Consider the following 24,234-nt stretch of genomic DNA (forward strand, 5'->3'; position numbering starts at 1 on the left):
GTGTTTTTATCCATACAAAACTGAAGCAGTCAGTTGCATTTGTGTTTGTCTCTCTCCTTTCTCTGCAGAACCTGACCTAAAAAAGCGCATTCGTGTTCACTTACTTAATGCACATGGTCTTGATGAAGCTGGTATTGATGGTGGTGGAATCTTCAGAGAATTTCTGAATGAACTCCTCAAATCAGGATTTAACCCTAACCAGGGTTTTTTTAAAACCACCAATGAGGGACTGCTTTACCCTAACCCTGCTGCACAGATGCTCGTTGGAGACTCGTATGCCCGACATTACTACTTCCTTGGGAGAATGCTTGGAAAGGTAAAACCAGTGCTCTGTACTACAAAGCTATGGCAATACTGAAATTATTCAGTAATGCTTTTTTCTAACAAGTGAAGTGGATGGGAAAAACAAAAGATTTTTCCAGACTTGAGAGACAGTAACTTTCAGATGTTAGATATGAATACTATATGGATACTACTACTGAAATTGGATTTTAATAAATTATATACTTGGGAAGTACAGAAAATTTGCATTATCCTGACTGCCAGTTGAGCAAAGTTTGCATATGTTTGCTTCTGTGTATATCCTTGTGCTTAAGGTTGATTGAAGTCACCAACTCTGCTCTGCATATAGTGATTTTCAACCTGGAGCTTTTAGGAATATGACAGTAGTTGCATTTCCATCATTTGGAATATATGAAATTAATATTTTAAACAGTTAATAGTTATATGAGGTATACAGTTCTTGGTAGCATTTAAAATTTGCCATCAGCATTTACCGTACTTAGGAGCCACATGCAAATTACTTTTCACACATTCTGTTTGGGGTTTTGTACATTTTGCATCTTTTTTGAGTTTTAGTGCTTCATAATTTGGTGATATGAATGTTCAAAGGCTAATAGATGCTTGTTGAGGTAGATGAAAAATGGAGGAGGAACAAAGAGAGAAACCATTACAAACATTAATTACATTCAATTTTCTTTTATGGTCAGGTTTAATACGAGGCTATTTCATTCTAAGCACTTGAAATAATTTTTATAAAGATAATAATTGTGAAACAAAATTTGGAATACAAATTCCATTTCGAGGAAAAAAAAAGTATTAACTGCTACTTCCCTGTCTAATACTGAAGGTATTTAAGATGTAAAAGTCTAATTTAACTGCCTGAAATATTTTGGAGGCTAAAATCCTACTGCTGCCTTGCAGTGAGGATTGACGTGCAGTTGGATTCTTTGTAGTGTAGCTGGAAATGTTTCTAAGGGATGTTGTTGGCAAATTGAGAGTTGTGGAAACTGTGCTGTGCTTGTGAGTTGCAGTCGACTGATGTAGATAAAACTGCCTCTTTGTAAGCAAAGCCCCTGCTAATACATCCTAGCTACTGCTATATCCAAACTTCTTAAAGCATGGAAATTACAAATTGGCCATTTCAATAAACAAGTGGAGTGATGTTCCCACTCCTGTTGGGAGATGGATTCAGTACTATTACAATAGTTGGTAGTTATATCTGATACTGCACGTCCAAGCTTCATTTTCTTTCTGCATGTATAGATTTTTGGAATGGGAAAGAAAATACTTGTGGTATTGTTAAAGAAGCTACTTTACCACAAAAATGCTTTCTGTATATCTAGGAAGGAGGCAGGGATCAACTGTCAGGAGATGTTTGAAAAATTATTTAAAAAAAAATAATTGTAATTTTGAGTCTTCAGTTTCATCTGTCAAAGCAGCACATTGCCTTCTGTAATTGAATTTCAAATATTAGCATAGAGGCTGAAGTTGCAAAATGTGTTTTAATCTCGCCAAGTGCTACAAGTAGCGTTTTTTTTTTCTTTTTAAAATCAGAGAATCTATTATTTAACATTTTGAAAGCATAAATTGTGTTTGCAGTATGTTTAGATAAGGTAAGAAGTGACAGTGATACTTAATAATTACCCTTGCCCAGGTGCACAGACACCTTTTTAGTAGTGTATTTAGAGAGCTGATGAATTAAACAGAAAGATAAGGCACGACCATACTATTCAAAACCTGCCAGTATTGTGATCTTGGTTATGTTATTGAATACCCACTCATCCGTTTTCAAAAATGTGTCCATTTTATGCTTTGCACAGGGTTATTTGAGAGCAATAGTGAATTATTAAAAGCCTCTTTGCAAACAAAACAGATATAATGCAAAGGAAGCAATCGGGCATCCGCAGCAATTTCTTATTTGTGGAAAGCAGTATGTAAAGAGTGCTGCCACCAAAAACTCTCACGTAAGAAGCTTCAATGTTATCAGAAGACAAATACATTAAAATACAATAATTTATAGAAATTCTCTGTCTCTTAGTAACCACTTCACACTAATATCCAAATGCGTTTAACTTTCAGCACCATAAAGTTACACCTAATTCAGTTTTTCTTCTCATCAGGAAGTTTCTAACGGCTTGGCATCTTCTGTGTTAATTGGTCAGTTCAGAAGCAGAAACAGCTGAAAATTTAAAACATATCTTGACAAATGGTTTATCCGAAATTGTAAATAATTTTAATCTTGAATAAATTACTGACTTTTGGATGCATTATTCTAGTTAATGAAGAAACTAAAACCTGTGTACAAAATGCATAGCTTGTTGATGCAGCTTTTGCAGTCACTGGAGGAGCAAAAGGTTTTGTAGAAATAATACTGTGTGATCATGTAATTGCATATGTTGTCTGAAATCATCCTTAAAAAAAAAACAACAGAAATGAGTTTGCTTAAACAGCAGCTACTCAAACACTTCCAAAGTTTACATTTCTCAACTGTCAGTGACTTTACTCTGAAATGTAAATATTACCTTAGCACTGGTGCCTTTTAAGCATTTTCCTTTCTCTTCCTTAAAAGTTAAAGCTCAGTTTGCCGTGCACAGCTTTGGAAAGAGTCTCTACTGCCAGAGGGGTTAGAAACTCAGTGTTGCCCACTGGAAGCACAGCTGGGACTCTCTGAATCCCAGGCTTTGCTTGAGGGCCAAGGGTGTCCTGAGGGCTGTCAGCAACGTTCAGGCAGAGGGGTTCTAACCCTAAATCCTCTCTGGAAAGTAAAGCCGCCTTGTCCCAAGTGGTGTCCCAGAAGGAGGGATGGTCCAGATGCTGTGATGTTTTTGCTCTCTTGGTGGCTTTGGGCTGTGGGCAGGCTCCTGGTTTGGTTCCACTTCCTTTCCACGTGCAGTGTTTGTTGTTTTGCCTGAACTAAAAATCTCCCCATGTATACAGACTCTGCTGTGTAGTGGAAGTGGCTCAGGAGAACACAAAGGGGGCTTTTTTGACAGGCTGCCAAGAAGCACTAAAGCAAGGGAATTTGGAAGCAACACCTGAGAATATTAAAGGAGGATTTTCTCCATGCTGATTCTTGAGGGTCTGCTGCAAACCTGAAAGGAGGGAAACATTGGGTAACCATTCCAGCAGAAACAGTGATGGAGAAGTAAAATCTGAACTTCACCATGTTCTGACCTAAACTCAGTCTAGTATAAAACATATTTCCCCATTTCCAGTTTACATTTGCATTTATTCAATGATGTTACTGTGACAGATGTTGTGGAAAAGGACATTATTTGCATTTGGAATTCTTTGGCATCAAGCTGCTAATTCTTAGGATAGTTTACTTAAATTTCATGAAGTATCAGCATCAGTTTAAGAATATGGCAGGAAATCCATATTAGTATGATAATTTTTATCCAGTATAATAATTTACTAAACCAGATTAGTATGATAATTTTTATGGTTTCCTCTTCTTCCCTTTTGACCCTTTTGACATAAGCCTGCTACTTCTTGCATTTGCTTTGTTTTGCAGTGACTGTCTTTGCATGTTAAACAGAGTGACTCTGACAGTAGAGATTTTTGTATAATACACTCAGTGTCTTTGAATTTACTGAATTCTACCACCTCTCTTATTCCAGAATATTAAACAGCACTTGTGAGTCACACATTCATGTTGCTGAAGGACATCTCTTTTTGAAATATAATATTAAGTCTCCTTTTCTAAGCAATAGAACCTTCAGTCCTTGGAAGACACTAAGGTTTTCTGAAAAGATTTAGATTTGTTTTACCAAGACCCAACTTCTGTCTTAAATGATTGGGAAAGCAGCATGGAGAACAAAATGGTTTTTGAGTTGCTTTGAACTGAGTCCTTCCTTTGTGGAACCAAGTAAAGAAGTTTCATAGAAGAAGCAGCAAGGATTGAGAAAAACTAACATGTTCATTTTAAATTTTAGCATTATTTTGATGGTGGGTAAAATCTGGGTTTAGTTATTTGATCATTAATATTTAATGGTATAATGATCAGTAATTGCATGGACTCATGGATATTATATTGACAAAAGTCAAAGTTGTTTATTTTCCTATGAGTTTTTGAGATTTAACAGACTTTTCTTTCCATATATCTAAATGTTATTAAATATATATAATTTAAGAGAAGAGTTATAAAATATGTCCTTGGTTAAAATGAAGCTTTAGAAGATTAATAGTAGCTCAAATACAGATTTTATTACACTACAAGTAAATGTGGGACCTAATTATTGATTATTTTTCTGTATATTAGAACCGTATGGTTCCTGTTTGTAACATTGAATATTGTGCCTCTCTGGAAGGTACAATTCTAAGATGAACAGTGTCTGTAGAATCCATCCTGCAGAAAAGCTAAAATAGTTCTTCATCATTCTTGGGCCTTATCTAAGAAGTATTGAATCAGGGGAGTCTTTTCTCAGCAAGATTTGTATCAGATCCTAAACTCTTAAATTATAAATAAGCTGCACATATGGGGTTAAAACATTCAAGGAAATGTTTCTAATAACATATTTGAGTGCTGTTTGTGCACCAAAAGCTTATGGAAAGAAAACAAAGCAAGAAAACTGTACAATGAGAACTGAGTTTTGTATACTTGATTCTTTGGTAGGGATTGTGTGTCAAACATTGCACTGCCACTCTGACTGTTGGAGGGTGGGATTTTTTTTCCCTTCTGATTTTTAGGCTGCCCTTTTCCTTTTCTTATTGTTCACTTAATTAGACCCACTTTGGCTTGTTTTAAGTCAGTACCCCCTTAATTGGTTTGTGCTGCTGCCACAAATTATACTGCTAGTACCTAGTAGGTATGGGATTGGTGATACTGATGCAAAGAGGAGTTAATTGGTATAACTCTTCATTTTTTTAATTTCAGTTACCTCACACATGACTTTGTAGATTCAGCATTTTGATTAAAAAGCAGGTTAGGTGATGATCATTTGTCTCAGAAATTCCTGAATCTAATATAGAATCAAAACAGGAATTTACCATGGAAAGTGGCACAGTCCTTTAATAAAAAGCTTCTAGTGCAGAAACACAATCCTAAGAGAGCAGAATTGATACCTTGTGGAAGTTATTTCATGATTTATGAATGCAGATGTAAACTAATCTGAATCTATTTTCTGACACAGTTCTTCAGCTTGACAATTCCTTTGTGTACTGGTGCATTTAACAAAACCAATTATCTTTTGATTACAAATAGCTGTGTTAGTAGTAACCTTGTAAATATATGTCTAGCGCTAAAAGACTACTGAAATGTGTTATTTTAACTCTAAATCTTTAGGGAGGAAAAGTGTTTATTGATGGATTGTGATATTTATTGGGTCATAATGTATTTAAATTTTCTTTAATGCATATGTTAGTGATTGTTTACCGTGACAAAGTGCATAGAGGTCTCTGCAAGGAGTTGTGCATGGAAAGAATTACCTCATGTCAGTGGTCACTCCTCAATTAAAAGTTCCATTAGCAGATGATTCCTGCTTCTGGTTTGTGTACTGATTGCATTTTATTGCCTCTAAATCAGGTTCCTAGACAGGGAATAAATAAACAGTTAGAGTGTGTGGTAATGGTATCCTGATCTTTTTTCACAGTTGGGAACACCTACATCCATTTCAATCAATTAGGTTTGGAATATTTACTGAAATTCTTAAATTGGTTTGAACTTTAAAAATTGCTAGTTCCACTGCTATTAAAATACAGATTTATGTTAGAAGCATATCCAGAGGTTAGTTATATAATATTAAGTGTTCAGTATGTCAGAAGATTAAACTTAAATAAGGAGGAGTAGCTTTCCTTTTATCTTCAAGTTCTTCCTAAATTATGTTTACATTTGAAACAAGAAAAATATATTAAGCCTTTACTGGAACTTCAGTAATGAATGATAACTATCAGTTATCCAGTGCATCCACAGGTATCTATACTGCTTTCCTCTCATCCCTCAAAACTGCCCAAATGACATTGATAGCAATTTATATCATATTTATGGCATAAGTTACAGAGATAACTGTTCCTATTAAATGAGAAAACAAGTATCAAGCTGATGATATGGTAGTTTTCTGCACGTGCTGGCATTTCTGAAGCACTCTCTTTTGGTAATAAACATTAATGTTATTAAAGACATCCTAAATTCCTACGATAAAAATACTACCACGACTTTCTGTTTTTAAATTAAATCTTAACTCAAGGTCATTTCAGTTGATATGATCCAGTGAAGTCTTTGGGCATGGATCCTTGCATTTCCTGGTCCTGTGTTCATGAGTTGGGAGTTTGGTCTGTGCTGCCACTCCCCTGCCATCCATTTCAAGGATTTCCATGAACTGCAGCAGCTGTGACACGCCTGAGTCTTGTGACACGCAGCGGGTCCTTCACACCTGAGTCTTGCCACCTCAAGTCTCTGAAATTTTTATCAAGTTGTACTTACTGACCTTCAAATTCCCTCCGAGTGGGAAATCTCAAGTAAAACCAATTTACAAAAGGTTTTTTCTAAAAAAATAATAAAAATAATTTTAAAATCTGATGATATTCACACTGCTGCAAAGGTTATTAAAGCTCACAGAAGTCTAATTGCAGCCATCAAGCTATGGAATTTTGGACTCCTGTTCTTTTAAAAGACAGAATAAAGACAAGCTATGATTTTTCACAGTAATACAGGGAAGATAATGCACCAGATTTTCCATTACTATGGTGATATGAATGCATCTAGACATCTGCTACTGCTCAGAGTCTTAGAAACAGTGACTTAGAGCTCCCAGGTAACAGGACACATTGCTTTGAGACATATCTGAGAGAATTAATTTTATTCTACCATATTGGCGTTAGAAACAATAACATTTGGGGTTTGCTCACTTTAAAACACATTATTAAGCGTATCTTGAAGAAATTATTTTATCTAGGGATTACTAAATGTTAGCTCTAAAAATGCTTCAAAAATACGACTATGTGTTAATTTTATTTTAATTTAAATTTTTAGTTTAATCTTTTTCATTAGGGTTGAAAAGTCTCTGCTGCCCCCAAAGGCTTTGTGAGTGTGATATTTCTAGGATATAAATAATATGGTAGAAGGAAGTTCTAATGGTTTTGCTATTTTTCGATCATTTTTATTAATGGTTCTGTACAGCTTTGAAGATCTATTGCACTCTGTAAGTGCTAAGTATTATTTAATAGTAACTGTTTAAAATTACTGAAATAGAGAGGGTTATGGTCTTGGGGGCTGATTATGGAAATAACTGAATTTAAGTCCAGTCATTTACTGCCTTATTCCAAAAGCCATGCATCTTTCTGGGGATATGACTTTAGCATTGTTTATGCTTTAAAATACACTTCTGGGCTGTGAAAGATTAATGGAAAGTAGAAGCAGTGACTGATTATTTTTCTTTAAAGAGATTTTAGTTGAACTAATACATGAAAGAATTAGTTGTAGACCTAGAAGTAAAGGCACTAAAGATGCCTTAGAGGGAGGGAGTTCATCTGTGAATTTGTTTATGCAGTTTGAACCTTACTCAGCACGTTGAAGTGCTCAGGTAACCTCTGCTGTGTATAGCTAATCTGGCTGAAATGACTCTAATAGCTTACATTTTGTCCAAATTTAAAATATGGCGTGAAATCTTTTCTTTCTGAAGAGCAGTTTCCTGAATCTTGGGGTCATACCTGAACAATACCTTGTGTGACTATGTAGTACTTAAATGGTATTGTGACAGTTACCATCTATAGTCCCTGTCAGGCATAATTCTTATTTTGTTGAAAGAAGAAAAGTCCTCCTTACCCAGAGAACTGTCATCCTTCTCTTTTTGCTATGTACAGCTGTCTTTCAGCCCAGATCCTTCTTCCATGCCATATTACAGATACTAATTGCATGCCTGTATTCTGAGGGGTGCTTGCGCCTTAAAGAACTGTTGCTTGTTCCTCCACATCACAAATGTGTAGTGAGTGCATTCAGCATATTTGTGCCTGAACATCATATTTTTATCACTTCAAATGCCCACACTGTGATCTGTGTCACTGAACTGAGTAAAGGCCAGTCCCTGTAGCAGTGAATTACTGTGGAACTATACTGTAATCACAGGTAGCTGAGATTATTTAAAAGAGGAACAACAGGTTTCAGACTGTGTGTGAAGTGAAAACTTACTGACCACAGTAAGCTTTCTGTTACTTTGGTCTTTTTTAATATTCTGGTGTGTTTTGTAGGCATTCACATAAAGGGGGAGACAGGTGGGTGAAGTTCCTTTTGTTGAATACTACTTTCTCCATAGTGTAACAATTTCTTGTGGCCTTTTAACCAGAAAACCCCCTTATTTTAACCATCTCTTCAGAAAATAGAAAAGGGTTGACATAATTAGGAGAACACTGGGTTGGGGAATACTAAAAATAATTTGTTACTTCAAATATTTTTTTTGTTGTTTAGTGATTTCAAAAGCTTTTAAGTTACCTTATTTTGATATCTAGTGATGTCAACTCTTAACTGAAGAGCATCCCTAATGCTCAAACATGAGTTTGAAAGAGTGCTAGGAAATCCAGGTTGGCCATTTCAGCAGACATTACCCTTCAGCTGCTTGGGAATATGTCACCCTGTGAGCATTACAGTGCTTGTGGGATTGCCCTTGATGGGAACATCACTGTCTCTGCTTCAGACCATCTTCTTGCCCCAAGCCTATACCTGCAAATAGCACTTCTGTCCAGCTGGAGTGTGAATACCCCAGCCTTCCAAGGAGGCAGAGCTGTATAGAATTGATTGAGGTTGTTTGTGTTTACCCCCAGGTCAATATTAGAAAGTTGGAAACTGGAAATTTGATGCCGTATGTGACCACCAATCACTCCTTTCATGACTTCCCATCTGGACTTTTTGCCTTACATAGGCTTGCTGCAATTTATGGGCTGCAGGGTAGAGACAGTGGAGTCAGGGGCTCAGATAGGAAAGCTGGGAATGGGAATTGTCAGAATTCATCATAGAAATGTATCAGTCCCATTGGTGATTACCGCAGAGTGAAAGGAAACTTGGAAAAGGGTGAGAGTACTCAAAGTCTGAGAAGAGATTAGTTTTAAAATAGACATTGGTTAAGCTTGCTGGCTTTGATCTCTTGAAGCAGCACAGGAAGTTCTGATTTAACCAAACAGAAGTAGACGTCTCTGTCCAGAGCAAGCCAATTTCTCCCATCAAGGTTATTCCTCATTGGCTGGGAGAGGAAGAAAAAGGACAAGGTCTATGTGGAGAGCATGACCATATATTGTATTAAAGGACTATGTAAGTATGCTCTAATGATGCAGCTTCACACTGCAGCTGATTAATCTGACAGCTGCTTCCCTCTGGTAGAGGTGGTTACCATTCCCTTGCCTGTTGCTGATGCTTGGCTCCTGCCTCCTTAATGTTGGTGTTGCAGAAAGCTAGTTCAGAGAGTTCAGACAGGCAAAAAAACTAAGCTTAAAATAGCGTAACTTAGAGCTCCCCAAGGCAGTTGAGTATGGAAAACAAGGAAGGAGGGAAGTCACCCTCTTGGCCATTAGATTAGCTTTAGTAAGAAAAATCCCCATCAGGGTGGGCTTCCATGGGCAGCTGGCAGCTCCAAGGTTGTTGCTCCTGGTGAAACAAATGGTCCTGCAATTCCCACCTCATTTTAGCCATGGCTGTGAGCTGGATCTTACTCTAATTTAAAAGCAACTTCAGTGTCCATGCTGTGGCCACCAATACCCACCCACCCTGCAACCCCCAGATCCAACAGCCCAAACAAAGCACAGCACAAATAATTGGTAAATTTTTAACCTTATTGATGTTGTAATGACCCTGTAGCCTCTACTGCACAACTGCTCTGCTTGCAAACAAACCCAGGAGAATCAGCAGCTGATTGGTTTCATTGCCCTGGCAGGAATGTGTGGCATCACATATTTTAGCAACAACAGGTAGTTTGATCACTTTATGCTGACTGAGAAACAGAAAAATTAGTTGGAATCCAGAAAATAAAGTTCCAGTTTATTTACTCATACTGTACACAGCATTTCTCAGCATCTCTGCACAGTGCTGGGGCTATAATGGTGGCATTCACCTCTTGGAAACAAACCCAAAGTTCATCATGACTTTATTCACCAGACTTTTACTGCATTTTTTTATTAAACTTTATTAGGATAGCTTGACTTTCAAACTAATTAAAACACTACTGTTTGTCTTCTTTCCAAAAATACTTTATTTTGAATATTGCAATCACTTAGCTAAGAGAGGGAGTAATTAAAGTTATTCTCAAGTTGCACAATTTAGTTTATTTAAAAATGCTTTATATAGTTTTTAGATGAAGTTATAAATGTTCACTTTGGAACTACCTGAAGATTAATAGTGATGCATTTGAAATGCATTATTTTTTTATTGATTCTTAATGTAGTAAATTACTGAAGTTATTTGGCAGCAAACAGAAATAGCCAGTGATGTTGTTCACATTTATTTTCCTGATAGCATCACAATTTGCATTAATTGCATTGCAGCTGCACTCACTTATATTAAAAAGCTTCTACCATAATTAATCCTTTTTATTTCAAATCATTTTGGCACAATTTCTAGCAATAAACACTCATAAAAGACAGACACTTGAAAAATAACTTACAAGTTTCTTCAATATACCTATTGCTGTTTTTTCCTGACAAGGAATTATTGATAGGCTTCTAGGATCAAGTGTTGCAAGTGGTAAGGACTTAAGACCAGTTTGAAAAATGCTAAGTGGATTATTTTGCATAAAAAATAGACAGGTTTTGAATTTGTGTAATTAACCTGTGTTTAGAAAATACCTTGATTTATGTCTACATTTGTATTTCAGTTGCATACATTATGGAAATTTAATTTATAATCCATTTAGCTGATGTGATCATAGTTTTTAGTGCTATCATTTATTAGTCCTTGTATATTAAATGCTCTAAAGGCTTAAACCTGCCTTGTGTAAAAAATTACACCTCTGCATTTACATTTTATGAGTCATAGATGGAATTCCATTTTAAATTCGGGTAGCTTTGATATATTTAAGGAATTACAATAGCTTTATTGTTACTAATGCAGGAACAGCAAACACTGACCTTACACATTGCAAATTAATGATTTATCCCTCTAGTTTGCTTTTAAAGTCAACTATACAAATGAGGATTTTGACTTCTACACCTTGAATAAATCATATGGCTCTAAATATAATGCACCCTTTGGCTTTGAACTCGTTATTCTCAGGGTTTTTTCCAAGGTCTAACTCACCTCATAGAAAAATGTTCTTTCAAAAGTTTCAGGAATTTAAAGTCTTTGTTGGAATATCATTGAGTGATTAGAGCTACATCTATTCCTCTTTTTTCAGTTTTGTTTTTTTTTTTTTTCCCCCTCGGTGGGATTCCTTTTCTAAGTTTAGATTATGGAGGCATTAAGTAATGCCAAAACGCTGCTCTTGGAGAGTTAAAAGGGAACAAACACTGATGTTACAATGATGTTATGTTGTTGATGCTTTTCCTGATCAGCCTGGCAGTGACATTAATGTTCTGTAAAGATTTGGTTGTCAATGGTAGGGATGCTGCTGATGTGGCACAGACTGGACAATGAGAAAGGCAGCGTGTGCCAGGAATGGGTCTTTCCACAGCAGTGGTCCTTTATTCAGAATAGCTGTGAAGGGTACACCTCTCATTCTTCTGAGAGCTACCATAAGGACTTTTTTTCTTCCAATCAAGCAGTTGTTACTGACTTAATAAAAAATTATGCAAAGATACTTTGCATTACATGGAAATGTGCTCCTACAGTAGATGAACCTAGAATGTTGGTGCTGGAATTTGAAAATTCTTGAGGATACTTTGAGTGTGCAGTCAACATAGATCTTTTCTGAGAGCTGCAAATTTGGGTCAGGTACATGTTTGGTTCAGTAATTTTTTGACATGTGTAGCAGTGTCAGGCATAGAAAGGATTTGACCTGTAACACAGTCAGGACTGGTAAACTCTTGGCTTGGGAATGTTTTGACTGTGGCACTGGTGCAGTGGAGTTCTCCGAAAGTGCAGCAATGCATCTGTGCAATGTGCATGAGGATAGTTTTTATTGGTTTTAAATGTACTGTGTTTACAGAGTTATTTTCAGGGGATGAGGGGGATGACAGTTCTGCATGTAATGATTGATATGAGTGGAATAATACTGCTTGTGATGGTGCTAATGGAAGTAGAGATGTAAACTTATTTTGTAAAACATTCTTGATGCAGTTGCATTGTCTTTTAACACACCTTGCTTTTCCTGAAAATAAATGCAATTTGGATAAGAAGAGTAATGACAGATAAGCAATGACCTTGCATTTTAAATCACAACAGAATTCATTTGTGATATTTGGGACCTTGGTATTTCACAAGAATATTCAGATCTCAGATTTTGGATGCATATTCTTAGGTTTGTGCAATATTTGAACTATTTCTATGCCAGAAGAACCTACTCAGTCACCAAATTAAGACAGTATTACTCAAAAGTTGAGAAATAGACAATAACCTTTGGAATTCTTGCATGTACAACAATAAAATATAATGTGCTTTTAATTGTTTTATTTTTCAGGCTCTTTATGAAAATATGCTGGTGGAGCTGCCATTTGCTAGTTTTTTCCTCTCAAAATTATTAGGGACAAGTGCTGATGTTGACATTCATCATTTAGCTTCACTAGACCCAGAGATGTACAAAAATTTGCTTTTTCTCAAGAGCTATGAAGGGGACGTGGAAGAACTTGGGCTAAACTTCACTGTGGTAAATAATGACCTTGGGGAAGCGCAGGTAAGAAGGGCTTTGAATTTTTTTCTTTTTATCTATGACTGGTGAATCTTTACTATCCCTACAAACGAATTTTTTTTAATTTAAATATTATAGGAAACAAGTGTTAAAAGGTGCTGTGAGGCATCAGTTGGGATTTGGACTCAATATTTGGAGTAGACAGTAATTAACTATACTTGAAAATAACTTTTAATGATTACTTAAAGGTCTGGTCTTTTAAGGAGTAAACTGCAGTGATTATTTTCTGACAATCATACATGTAAAGTTCTGTTGCCTGGGAATGTTCTTGAACAAAAATATGTTGTTTTTTCAATTGCACTTGTAATAATAGCCATATTTAGATGATTGTAAGCTACAGAAGTACTACCAGGTTTTAGAATTGCAGTTATCAGTCAGAGAGGTTTTAAATAATAATGATATTAAAGACCCTTTATTGTGAGATAAACATTGTCTTCTTTATCTGTAATTTTCAAAGTAAGAGAGCCTGAAGTTTGACCAACATTATTTTTTTTTACCTCCCACACTTTTTTTTAAGGGTTGAGCTACCAGATTAGTCAAAGGGGATAAATGGCATTCAGTGCTTCTGAAAAGCCGTCCCTTAACTCTGAGTTTTTAACACAGTTGCACCATATAATTTGATTACAGCTTTTATTTTCTCTGTTGTATGTACTAAAGATTACTCATAGTTGAAAATAAATGTCAGTAGAGCTCTAAAAGCCTGCCTTAGTCTACTAATGCAGGTAACCTCCTAGGTAAAGTCTTTTGTCATGCTTCCTTTTTAATTTTTGAGGATTTAAAATCGAGGTTTTCGAACTTACTTTTGATTATGGCATGTAATTGAGTAAAAAATGCAGACCTGACACATAGTGATAAGCAGCAGCATCTGAATTCAGACTCCTCTTGTGAGGAAGAAACGGAGGCTCCAGAAGGGGTTGAGCAGTTCTCTGGGGTTTGCTGCTGGGGCCTGTGCACGTTTCCAGTGCAGCAGCACCACTGAGATGAACTAACCTCTCCTGGAAATCAGTACCTTGAATTCTCTGCTGCTGCTTAAGTCATAGCAAGTTTGCTGGCCAAGACTCCTGCTTGAACAGTCTCAGGCTTGGATTTTATCTTACTCTTCTGTCATCTATTTCCTGCCATTTTGGAAGATCGTAGAATCTGGATTGCATTAAATTTTAAAATAGTACCCTCAGGTTTGAGATTCCTAGAGCATACTAATGGAGAGAGGCAACAGTTGCCTGATATAAATAATGTTTAATATTAAAACACGTGCCATATGTCATTTTCCTCCCTGGATTACACTCCCTGTATGAAAACATCTGACCTGCACTGGTTTTAGTAAAAACTCAAAAACTTGAGATAAAGGTGTGGTACAGATGTACCCAAAAGCACATTCTTAGAGTGCCTGCTCTGTGCTACTGTGTGCTCTCCATGGCTGGTACTGAGCTGAGGTCTGGAGCACTCAGACATTGGGTTCTGGGGTGCAAGGCACCCTAACTGGCAATCCCTATTACCTGGGATTTTTAACAATGGGGGGAAGTCTGAATTCTAAACCCATTTATTTAGCTTGACCTAAAGTAATAGCTCTGTTGGTTACAGCTAACACAAATCCAGTTCAGTATAGAAGTAAAATGTGGGCTACCACTGCTGTTTGCAAGGTTTCTGATTTGTAGTTGTTTGGCATTACTTTAAAAGGAAGATTTAATATGTTAGTGAGTTACTGAATAACAAGATGAATATAATTTAGAATAAATATTCTGATGCTGGTTTGCTGTTTTTATACTTGAAAAGAGAATATTTTACCCACGAAATATCAGCCTCTTTTTATGAGGCTCACTGCATGTTAGTGTAGTTCAGCAGAACCCATTGGTTCTTGTCACTGTCTTCTGCCTTTCAATGCAACAAGTTTCTTTTTATACTTCATTTCATTACCTTAATAAACCTCATATGGATAAATACATTTTGTCTGTTATTTGACTTGTAACCATTGCATACTAATTGATGGTGCCAAGGTAAGGCTAATTCACTTTGGGAAAAGAGCTTAATTTGCACTCCTTGTGTTGAGTGTACATTATATGTAGTTTTCAACTAAACAACCACTTTAGGGTTTAATAAATTAGTGCCCAATAAATGCCTCATTAATCTATCGTTGTAAATAGCTGTCCTCATGACAGTGTCCATCCACCAATTGTGGCACAAAAGCATTATCTGCAATGAAAGACACATTCAAAAGGGGCTCTATTGCCTCTGTCAGTAGTAGAAGGTAGAAATTCTATTATCAGTGTATTGATTCCAATCCTGTAATGTGCTTTTAGACCCCATTAAACTATTGTCAAAGTGCATTCACCAGAAGTTGAAAAAGGTACTTAATAATTTGCACATTAGACCTGCTAATTAGGGGAGCTATGCCATCAACCTTATCTTCCAACCCCGAATAGCTTCTGATAAAGATCTATCAAATGCAGTGATTCCAGCCTACATTTCAGCTCTTGGGCCTCCTGCAGAAAATGGTGGCCAGTAGCAAAGTCTCAGAGGAGGTCAGCCTGTGGTTTCAGGTCTGTATATTGATTTAGTTTTTCCTTTTATATTGTAGATGAGATGGTTATGAAAGATCTGGAAGAATAAGCTTAGCAATTTAAAGAAAATATCTTCCCTTCTCAGATCTTCCTCCCTGCCCTTCTTCCAGTGAGGAAGGCGAGTTTTGTGGCTGTCCAGGGCAAGAGGGAGATGTAAATACTCATTCTTCCTCCTCAGAAACTGTACTCCAGAAACTCTGCTTGAGAGTATCAGCCTCAAACACTGATATTTGAAAGTACACGGATCACGAGTTGAGTGTGATCAGAAGAGTCCATAAAGAAAGATGTAAAAACACAAATCCACAGAGAAGCACTATGATACAATATGGCACAGTTTCCATGAAATCTGTATCATAGAGAACTCGGTTTTGGGACACCTTCTTGGGCTTTTTAAACAGGTGTGTGTGCCATTGCTGTCACTGAAAATATGCTGACTCACCAAAGGAGAATTCTTTGCCTTTAAATTTCTTTGGGGGGAAATTTTGAAGCCTTAAAAGAGTTTTGAATGTTTCTGTCTTGACAGCCTCTTTACTAGGATATAGTGGCTTTGATGGATGATTTTAGAGGTTTTTCAGCAGCAAAATTATTAAGCTGAGGCTGAGCCTTCTCAGACAGGCTTGTAACACTTACAGAAAATGCATTCTTAGGCATTCATATGCAGTCTCCTACCTGGAACCCCTGCATGAACATCTGGAAAGCAGATGACAGGGAAAACAAAAAACAAACTTAATTGATTCTTTTCAAAATAGGGAAAAACTGTAGGGGTGATGTGAACAAAAGTGATCAGAGCCCAAGAGAAAAGATAAAAAGTTCTCATCTTGTAGGAGTTGTTGAATATCTGTAAGAGCTTTATGAAATTGCACTGGAGGCTCTGTGATTCTGTGAAGAGATACTTGTCTTCTGTCTTCATATGGGACTTTTCTCTCCCCTTCTGGTATTTCCCCTTCATTTTGGATGCACTTCATGTATAGGGAATCAAATTTGACTGAATGATCTGAATACTTACCTAAATTATATCTATGGTTTAATTGCCTTTAGTGCATGCAATTTTGATTACAAACCAAGTTAAAATGCTTTTTGTTTGTTTGTTTAAGCTTAGATCTACAAGATAGAAACAGATCACACAGGGCTGTAGTTTCCTCCTGCAGCTGTCCAGGATAACCTGGGTTATTGTCTTGCCCCATCTAGTGGCCAAAACGGCATGGATAAAAGTAAAAATAAAGCTGATTAAGCGTTTTTGATCTATTAAGTTGTGCTATGGTCTTTTTGAAAAGGAACTTTTCAACCATCATTCCTGACTTTTAGAATTAAGTGAGAATTCTACAATAGTTCCTTTAATGCCAGGATAACACGGAGTACATCTTCCTTTACTTCAGTTTTATGCTTACCAAGTGTTACTGTTTGATGTTTTACATCCTTCTTAGCCTTTTTGGCGTAATGTATTTATCATTTATGTTCTGTTATCCCTTTTTTTTTTTGGTCTTGGATAATACATGGACATAACAGTGGTAAAATTAACCTCACACTGACAAACTCTGCAAATGGATAGTTTGGTCTCTGGAAAACCCCAGGAAACAAACTTAACTGAGTCCTGTACCTGTATTTGTGGCAGTGCAGGGCTCTGGAAAGGAAAGGGAGCTACAGAAATGTTGCTGAATCAGAAACCAAGATTTGCTATTTAAAAACATAAAAATAAAAGGAATAATAGGATTTTTTAAAAACCAAAACAACTTTGTCCTGTTTTCTAAAAATAGCAGTCAGAAAGAGTGCAACACCTTTTTGTTCTTTGTTTTGCAGGAAGAACTTTATGGGGAAAGAATAGCTTTTTATTATAGAATGAATACAGCTCTCCTGACATCCCTAGAGCACTGTGGAGCCAGTGCTATTACAGTGCAAATGTAAATTAATCTGTGTCCTGATTTCAGTTTGCTGGCCTGCAGGGAAGGTCAGACATTTTACTTCACCCAGTGCTGAGATGAATCTTAAAACACAGAAGTTTTCTAGAACACTCTGCCAGTAGTTCCCTTTGGCTATTTTAAGAAGGAGGTCCGTTCAAGCATCTTTTAGTGTAAATACTGAGCTCAGAGAAATTGTCGTATGCGCATGGAGTGATATCTATTCACTCTATTGTTGGTGTCCATATTCTTAAGAGATGCTTGATGAGTTAGGTGATACAAATATGCTTTAATGCATTTTAATATAGCCTAATTCAGTGTATCCATACCTCAGAGAGAGGGGTTGTATTAAATGGTGTCAAAAATCCAAGGGATTCTGCAGTTCTGCAAAACAAGTAGAGAAAGTTTGTAATTGGACAGATTGTGAAGCATTAGTAATACCGAGGTCACAACACTGATCTGTTCATGTGGAGCATCACTGGTTGCTCTGGTCTTGTAAAGCTAAAGAGGACAAGAATTTAAGAAATAAGAGAGAGCTTTCTGGTCTTGTTAGGCTTTGTAAAAGGTATTTTATAGGAGGAAATTAAAAAAAAAAACTGTCTTTAGTTCCATGTAAAAGTCTCTGGGAAGATTAATGAAGTTGCTGCCCATAAGCAATACATTATGGATATATTTGAGGAGGAAGGAAAGAACTGATTAAGCTCTTCAACACTGAAATAAGGACAATGGGTATGAACAAACCCATTGGATTTGAAGTGAAAACTAGAATATTTCTTGTCAATACTTGGATTAATCTGATGATTAACTTTCCAGTGTCAGTAGTAAAATTACTACAGTGGGATGAAAGACAGTTCAGTAGTGCAGGGGCCCCTTCTCATCAGCTGTTTCCATCACGGTATGGAACGTGGCCCATGCTGCTATTAATACTCCATGTGGGCTTTACTGGTAAAAATACCCTCATCCTCAGGCCAGCCAGTAGCCCCAGGCACTGACCTGTACCCTCTGCAAATGGTCCCTGGCTGTGTCCCATGCCAGGCTCTGTGATGGGTGATCCCAGAGAGAGCCCTCCAGGTCTTGTGTCCCTGGTTCTTATCAAAGGGAGCAACATAATGTGTGCAGGGTGTGAAGTGGTGTTACCTACACTGACACCTTCCTTTTGCTTAATTCTTGCAGGAGTAGGTTTTAATCATTATCAATACCTGCACACAGACATGGTGGAGTATTGATGAGTTTTTTTACTGTAGGCGCTAACAAAAGCCAGAAGCTTGCAACTGAAGGATTGAAGTGGGAAATAAGATGTATTTTCAACACCTATTGTAATTCAGGTTGTGGTAGCTTATCAAAGAAAGTGGCTTGATCCAAAACTCCATCACAGGATTGCATGTCTCTAAAAATGTGCTCTAACTCATCTGTGGATTTATGGAATTAAATACAGGAATCTCTAGACAGAATCATCTGGCCTGTGTTATCTGGGAGGTCAGGATTCACAGATCTTAATGGTTTCTTTTGCCTTAAAGAGCTATGAATCAAGAAAAAATCTGAATGCTCAAAAGCACTGTGAATTTCTAATCATACCATTTTGCACATTGGGCTTAGTACAAGAACAGCTTGCATTATTAGGTAGCATGTTAGAAAAGAAGCTGTTCCTGTGTTTAATTCTCTGTGCTTTAAAGATGTCATCATTGCCAGATACTGAAGTGCACAGTTGGTTTAAATGAAGAAATTGCTGACTCCAGAGTGTAGAAAAAAAAAAAAAGAAACAGTTTTTGGAAGAGTTCAGAAGGTGACAGTATCTCGGCTTTTCAGGTTTTTTTAATTCTTCTCTTAAGTACCCTAATAATATATTCCAATTTGGGCTGCTGCTTAACAAAATTAACCTCATGTAGTAAAGAGTAGAATATGTGAATGCCTATAGTGTTCTAATAACAGCTATCTTTAAACCTGGTTTATATCTTAATGCAAATACAGTATCTTTAGTTTTGGGGTTTTTCTTTAAAAAATTCTCCCATACTGAGGTACCTTGGTGTACGTGAAGGACAAAAGTAGAGCTTCCCAGTAGAAAAACAACACTTAGGCTTGATTTGTTTGGTTGTTTTTTTTCTTTGCTTGAATGTACTAAGTACGTACAACAGTACATTTTCCACAGGATGAATTGTGAATGCTGAGCATTCTGCAAATCAGGCTTGTCAGACTTGACTTTTAACTCAGCAGACATTGCTTTTGCCATAATGTGACCGTGCAGAATTCACCAGCAGCAGTTAGGGAAGAGCCCAGCCAGGCAAGCAAGCTTCCCTAATCCAGCTGCAGGGAGAGTGTTCTGTGTGAGCTTTGTGGTGTTACAGGCTACTCTCCCTTCCAGGGTACTTAGCAGTGAAGCTGTGGGGAGCTTGCCAAGGAAGGGTATTTTCCCTTCAGTTCTTGTCTGACTTGCATTGGTGAATTTGGTGTTAGAGACAGCTCCTATGAAAGGGCTCTCACTGTGCTTTATCTGCTTTCTGGTGATTAACCATGAGGGCTAGTGATGAGCTGCATTGGCAGCTGGAGATCTGGGTGCACAGAATGTGCTCTTACACATAACCAGAGAAAACACCTACCTTTGTAACTCCTCCTACTCTTCTCTCTTTGAGGGAGTATTTGAGGTATCAGCTTTGAGGTGAGTGTTCCTGAGGTCTAGTGTACTTCAATCAGATACATCCCTCACTAGAATGTTTCGCAGCCGCATTTCACGGTTAGAGCACAGCAGTGCAGTTCACCAGGTGATGGGCATGGCTGTGTTTGTAGGTGGTTGAGCTGAAGCCGGGTGGGAAGGACATTCCCGTCACCAGCGCCAACCGGATCGCGTACATCCACCTGGTGGCTGACTACCGGCTGAACAAACAGATCCGGCAGCACTGCCTGGCCTTCCGCCAGGGGCTGGCCAACGTCGTCAACCTCGAGTGGCTTCGCATGTTTGACCAGCAGGAAATACAGGTACTTGTGCTTAAAGCTGCACAAAACTAGTGCTCTGAACAGAAACAATTCTGTTTATTATTACTGTCATGTAATGGTCTAATTTCCTTTTGCTGTTAGGTTCTGACTTCTGGTGCACAAGTTCCTATTAGTTTGGATGACCTTAAATCTTTCACAAATTATTCAGGTAAGCATATTTTGCTTAAGTACAGAAAATCTATTATGACTGACTTGGGAATAACCTGAACTTGCTTTTTATCCTACTTTTTAAAGAAAAAGTTACAGAGTTATTCTTGTTACCTTTGGCCAGATTTGGTGGAGGTACCTGGATTTCAGAAAATTGGCTAAAATTACAACCCAGTTTTATAAATGGTGGGAAATTGAGATACACAGTTGCTTAAATGTAATTGTATAGCCAGATAATTTGAGGGTGTTTCTTTTTTAAATTGAAGTTAGTCACTCACTGTGTCTGATCTGAAAATAAGTCTGCAAATGACTTTAGGATAGTAGTTTTTACTGCCCCATTTAGATACTTAGCATTTCTTAGACAGTGTGAAGAGAGAGATCATTTATTTTCCTTATGAGAAATGTGAGGTATCTTACTTCATTTGTCCCCCCTGCATTTCTCATTAATGTAATCAAAAGGTAGCTACCAAATCATCAGTTCACATCTGGGCTTACCTTAGGGTAGGTGGATTAATTCAGTAACATCCTGAGTCTTGCAAATTTTGCACACTATTGGAGTGAAAGGCAATAATCTGAAGTTACTGGCTAAATGCTAAACTAAATAAAATTAATTTAAAATCTGATTCCATGAAGAAAACTGCATTTAAGAAGCTGAGGGATATAGTAGCCATAGGTAAGCAATGAAACTGAAATTGTAGTGATGACAGATCTGTAGGTACTGGAAGTTAGCAGTACAAGCCTGCTGGTTATAATATTTTCCCCAAACCTTCAAGACTGATGCTAGGTTTTCTGAAGAATTTATTTCTTACATAAAACTATCCTAGCTGTAAAGCATTTAAATCTCCTCGTAGGTGGCTACACAGCAGACCATCCTGTAATCAAAATATTTTGGAGGGTTGTAGAAGGCTTCACTGATGAAGAGAAACGCAAACTACTCAAATTTGTAACGAGCTGCTCTCGACCACCTCTTCTGGGGTTTAAGGTATGTCATCTGACTTACTGGCAAGCTGGAGAAATGCTGCAGATGTTGGTCCAAGTTTTTCTTGTCCAGGAATCTACAGCTTGAGACTTGTCCGTGTCTACAGAAACAGCTTCAATGTTTGCATTTGCATGTATAATAAGTACAGATTTAAAATATGTAATGGAGTGTTCTGTTGCTTTCTATTTTAATTGTGAAAGTTGATAAACCTGCAAATCACTGTTTAGAGCACTTGCCATGTGTGATGGAGGGTCCTTGCTGCCATTTCATGTTGGGCAGAAGCAGAGTTGCTACCAGTTTCAAGCAACAGGTTGAGTTAAGCCTAGTGTCTTCTAAGTCAGGCAAAAGAGAATTTAAGATATAAAAGCAGTTGTTAAATTTGATCCTCCTACATTAACCATTTGAAACAGGACATGTATTTTCTTCTAATTCCCGTTTATCTGCTTATGGCTCACTGCTCATTACCCTTAGCAGCAAAATATTTAGCTGCAGTCTCCAGATTGCTATTTACACGGAAGCTTAAGTATGAGGAAAAATCTGCTGATAAAACTAAAGAGAGGCCAAAGCAAGGTGAAGACATTTTGAAACTAAGTTCTGGGGTTGTTCTACCCATGAATTTCAGTGGACTGCAAAATTTTGGTTAAGAACGAGCCATCACATCATTTCCTCTAAAATGTGGGAACATTCAGTGCTGTGTGGTGGTGTTACCATGTGGATGGGGAACATCCTCCATCTTCAGTATCTGTGATCTATAGTTTAGCTACACTCTTTTTCCAGACATCTAGGATTGGAACTGGCACTTTCAGTCGGTAATTGATGTGACTGTTCTGTGTGTCAGCTTCAGGATGAAATGAGTCACGTCTTGGACTCACCAAAATGTGCTAACCAGATTGCCTTTAACAGTAAAGAGTGTCCATAGCCATGGATATGGAAACAATGGACATGGCTGTTGAATCACATGAATCCTGTCTCAGGTATTTGTTGATTGATTTATGTGATTCCCTATTTGAGAGTCTGCAGCCTTTTCTCCCAAACCCTCAAGTCCATGCAGATATCACTGTACAGTACTCTAGCAATGAATAGGATTTTACAGGACATCAAGAAAAGCAATTTTCTTGCAGGATGAGACCAAGATAGGACAGTGCACATTAGTCACCTGAGGAAGGGGAAACCAAGTAAGCAGAAGTTCCCATTTGTTGTCATCTTCTTTAATTACAAGGGGAGAGGAAGAAATGCAAATGTAGGTACCCAGCTTTGAGGTAGCCGGTGTGACATTTGAAGACGTTTTGAAGAGATGGAGTAAGTGAATCAAAAGTCTAAAAATATTAAGGCTGACAGTGACACACTTGAAAGAAACTAAATGTGGAATGCTGCAGTTTGTGTGTTCACTTGGGAGATGGGCCACAAACTGCCTGTAACATACATAGCTAGGAAAAAATGTAAGCAAATGACAAAAATTTCAGCAGGAAAGCAGTAAGTGAAAAGCTGACTTCACTGTACAAGGGGCTCTCATGCTCAGGCACACGCAGCAGTGTTGGCAGAGGAGAGCAGCTGAAAGGGCGTTAGGGCAGAACTGCAGGGTGGCTGCAGCAGCTCCTGTTAGCAGGGATTTACCTCCAAACCAGGGGCTTGCCAGGAAAGGTCTGCCATGAAAGGCAGTGGGTGACTGGTGTTGTCATCAGCAGGAATGTCTTGGTAGCCCATGACAGTGCCACTGTTTGGAGCTTTGAAGGTGCAGGGTGTGAAGCCACAGGAGTGCTGAGTATTGCTGGCCAAGTAAGTGTGAGAATGTGTTTATGTTGACGGGAGACATGAACACAAACCATCTTCAAAATTTGTTTGCAGTTTTAGCATGTGTGCTGTATTTTTTTTCTGAAAGAAACACAATTTCTGGTTCTTACTCTGAAATTTTCTGTGTATGCATCATATTGTGGGACCAGCATATTTTCTTCAAGTTAGTGCATGTTGATTTAAGATTAGGAAGCATCTTGACAGTCATAGCTTATAGATAACATAACTTAGCTTTGCATTATTTAAAAATGTTAAACTTTCATTGCCAGAGTCAGGTTCAGAATAACATTTACTAAAGCTAATTAAAGTTTAATAAGTTTAATAAATGTGATTGTTACGGACCAAAAAAAAAAATCATTAAAGTGTGGTTGAAAATTGTTAAGTTCCAATCAGGTCACATAATAAATTGATGGTACTTTTCCCTTCCAAACTATTGCAGTTTCCCGCTGTACAGTATTTAATTATGCAACAAATGGTGCCCTTGGCATGACATTTCAATTTAGAACTCCATTTTTCCATTTTTAAAGCTAGAGTAGGGGAATTCAATTAGCATTTTGAAAGGAACACTAAAAATGCAACATTTTAGCCATGAAATACTTTTAAGGCCTCCATTTGAACAATAATTTAGTTTAGAATCTCATTGACCTTTTGCCTTTGTAGCTGGAATTTTTTCCCAGTTTCTAAAACCAGAATTTTTTTACCTCAGGCAAGCATTTGATAAAATGAATACTATCTTACCAGAAAAAGCAGTGCTTTGGGGGTAACAAATATATATCTTTTTCAGTATACTATTTCTTGGAAGAAGATATATAGGATATTATTAAAACAATTAG

The 24,234-nt window shown here is 37.3% G+C and overlaps 1 protein-coding gene across 1 annotated transcript in view; it reads left to right on the forward strand.

Moving 5' to 3' along the window:
- Window positions 1-24,234, forward strand: part of UBE3C (ubiquitin protein ligase E3C) — a 72,255-nt gene that overhangs the window by 43,229 nt on the left and 4,792 nt on the right. Inside the window, exons 18-22 of the mRNA XM_066314472.1 lie at window positions 69-316; window positions 12,816-13,028; window positions 20,278-20,466; window positions 20,566-20,632; window positions 21,483-21,613. Of these exons, the coding sequence (XP_066170569.1) occupies window positions 69-316; window positions 12,816-13,028; window positions 20,278-20,466; window positions 20,566-20,632; window positions 21,483-21,613 (848 nt within the window). The remainder of the gene's footprint in view (window positions 1-68; window positions 317-12,815; window positions 13,029-20,277; window positions 20,467-20,565; window positions 20,633-21,482; window positions 21,614-24,234) is intronic.

The sequence above is a fragment of the Sylvia atricapilla genome, chromosome 1 (assembly GCF_009819655.1).
Source record: "Sylvia atricapilla isolate bSylAtr1 chromosome 1, bSylAtr1.pri, whole genome shotgun sequence".
Taxonomy (NCBI): Eukaryota; Metazoa; Chordata; class Aves; order Passeriformes; family Sylviidae; genus Sylvia; species Sylvia atricapilla.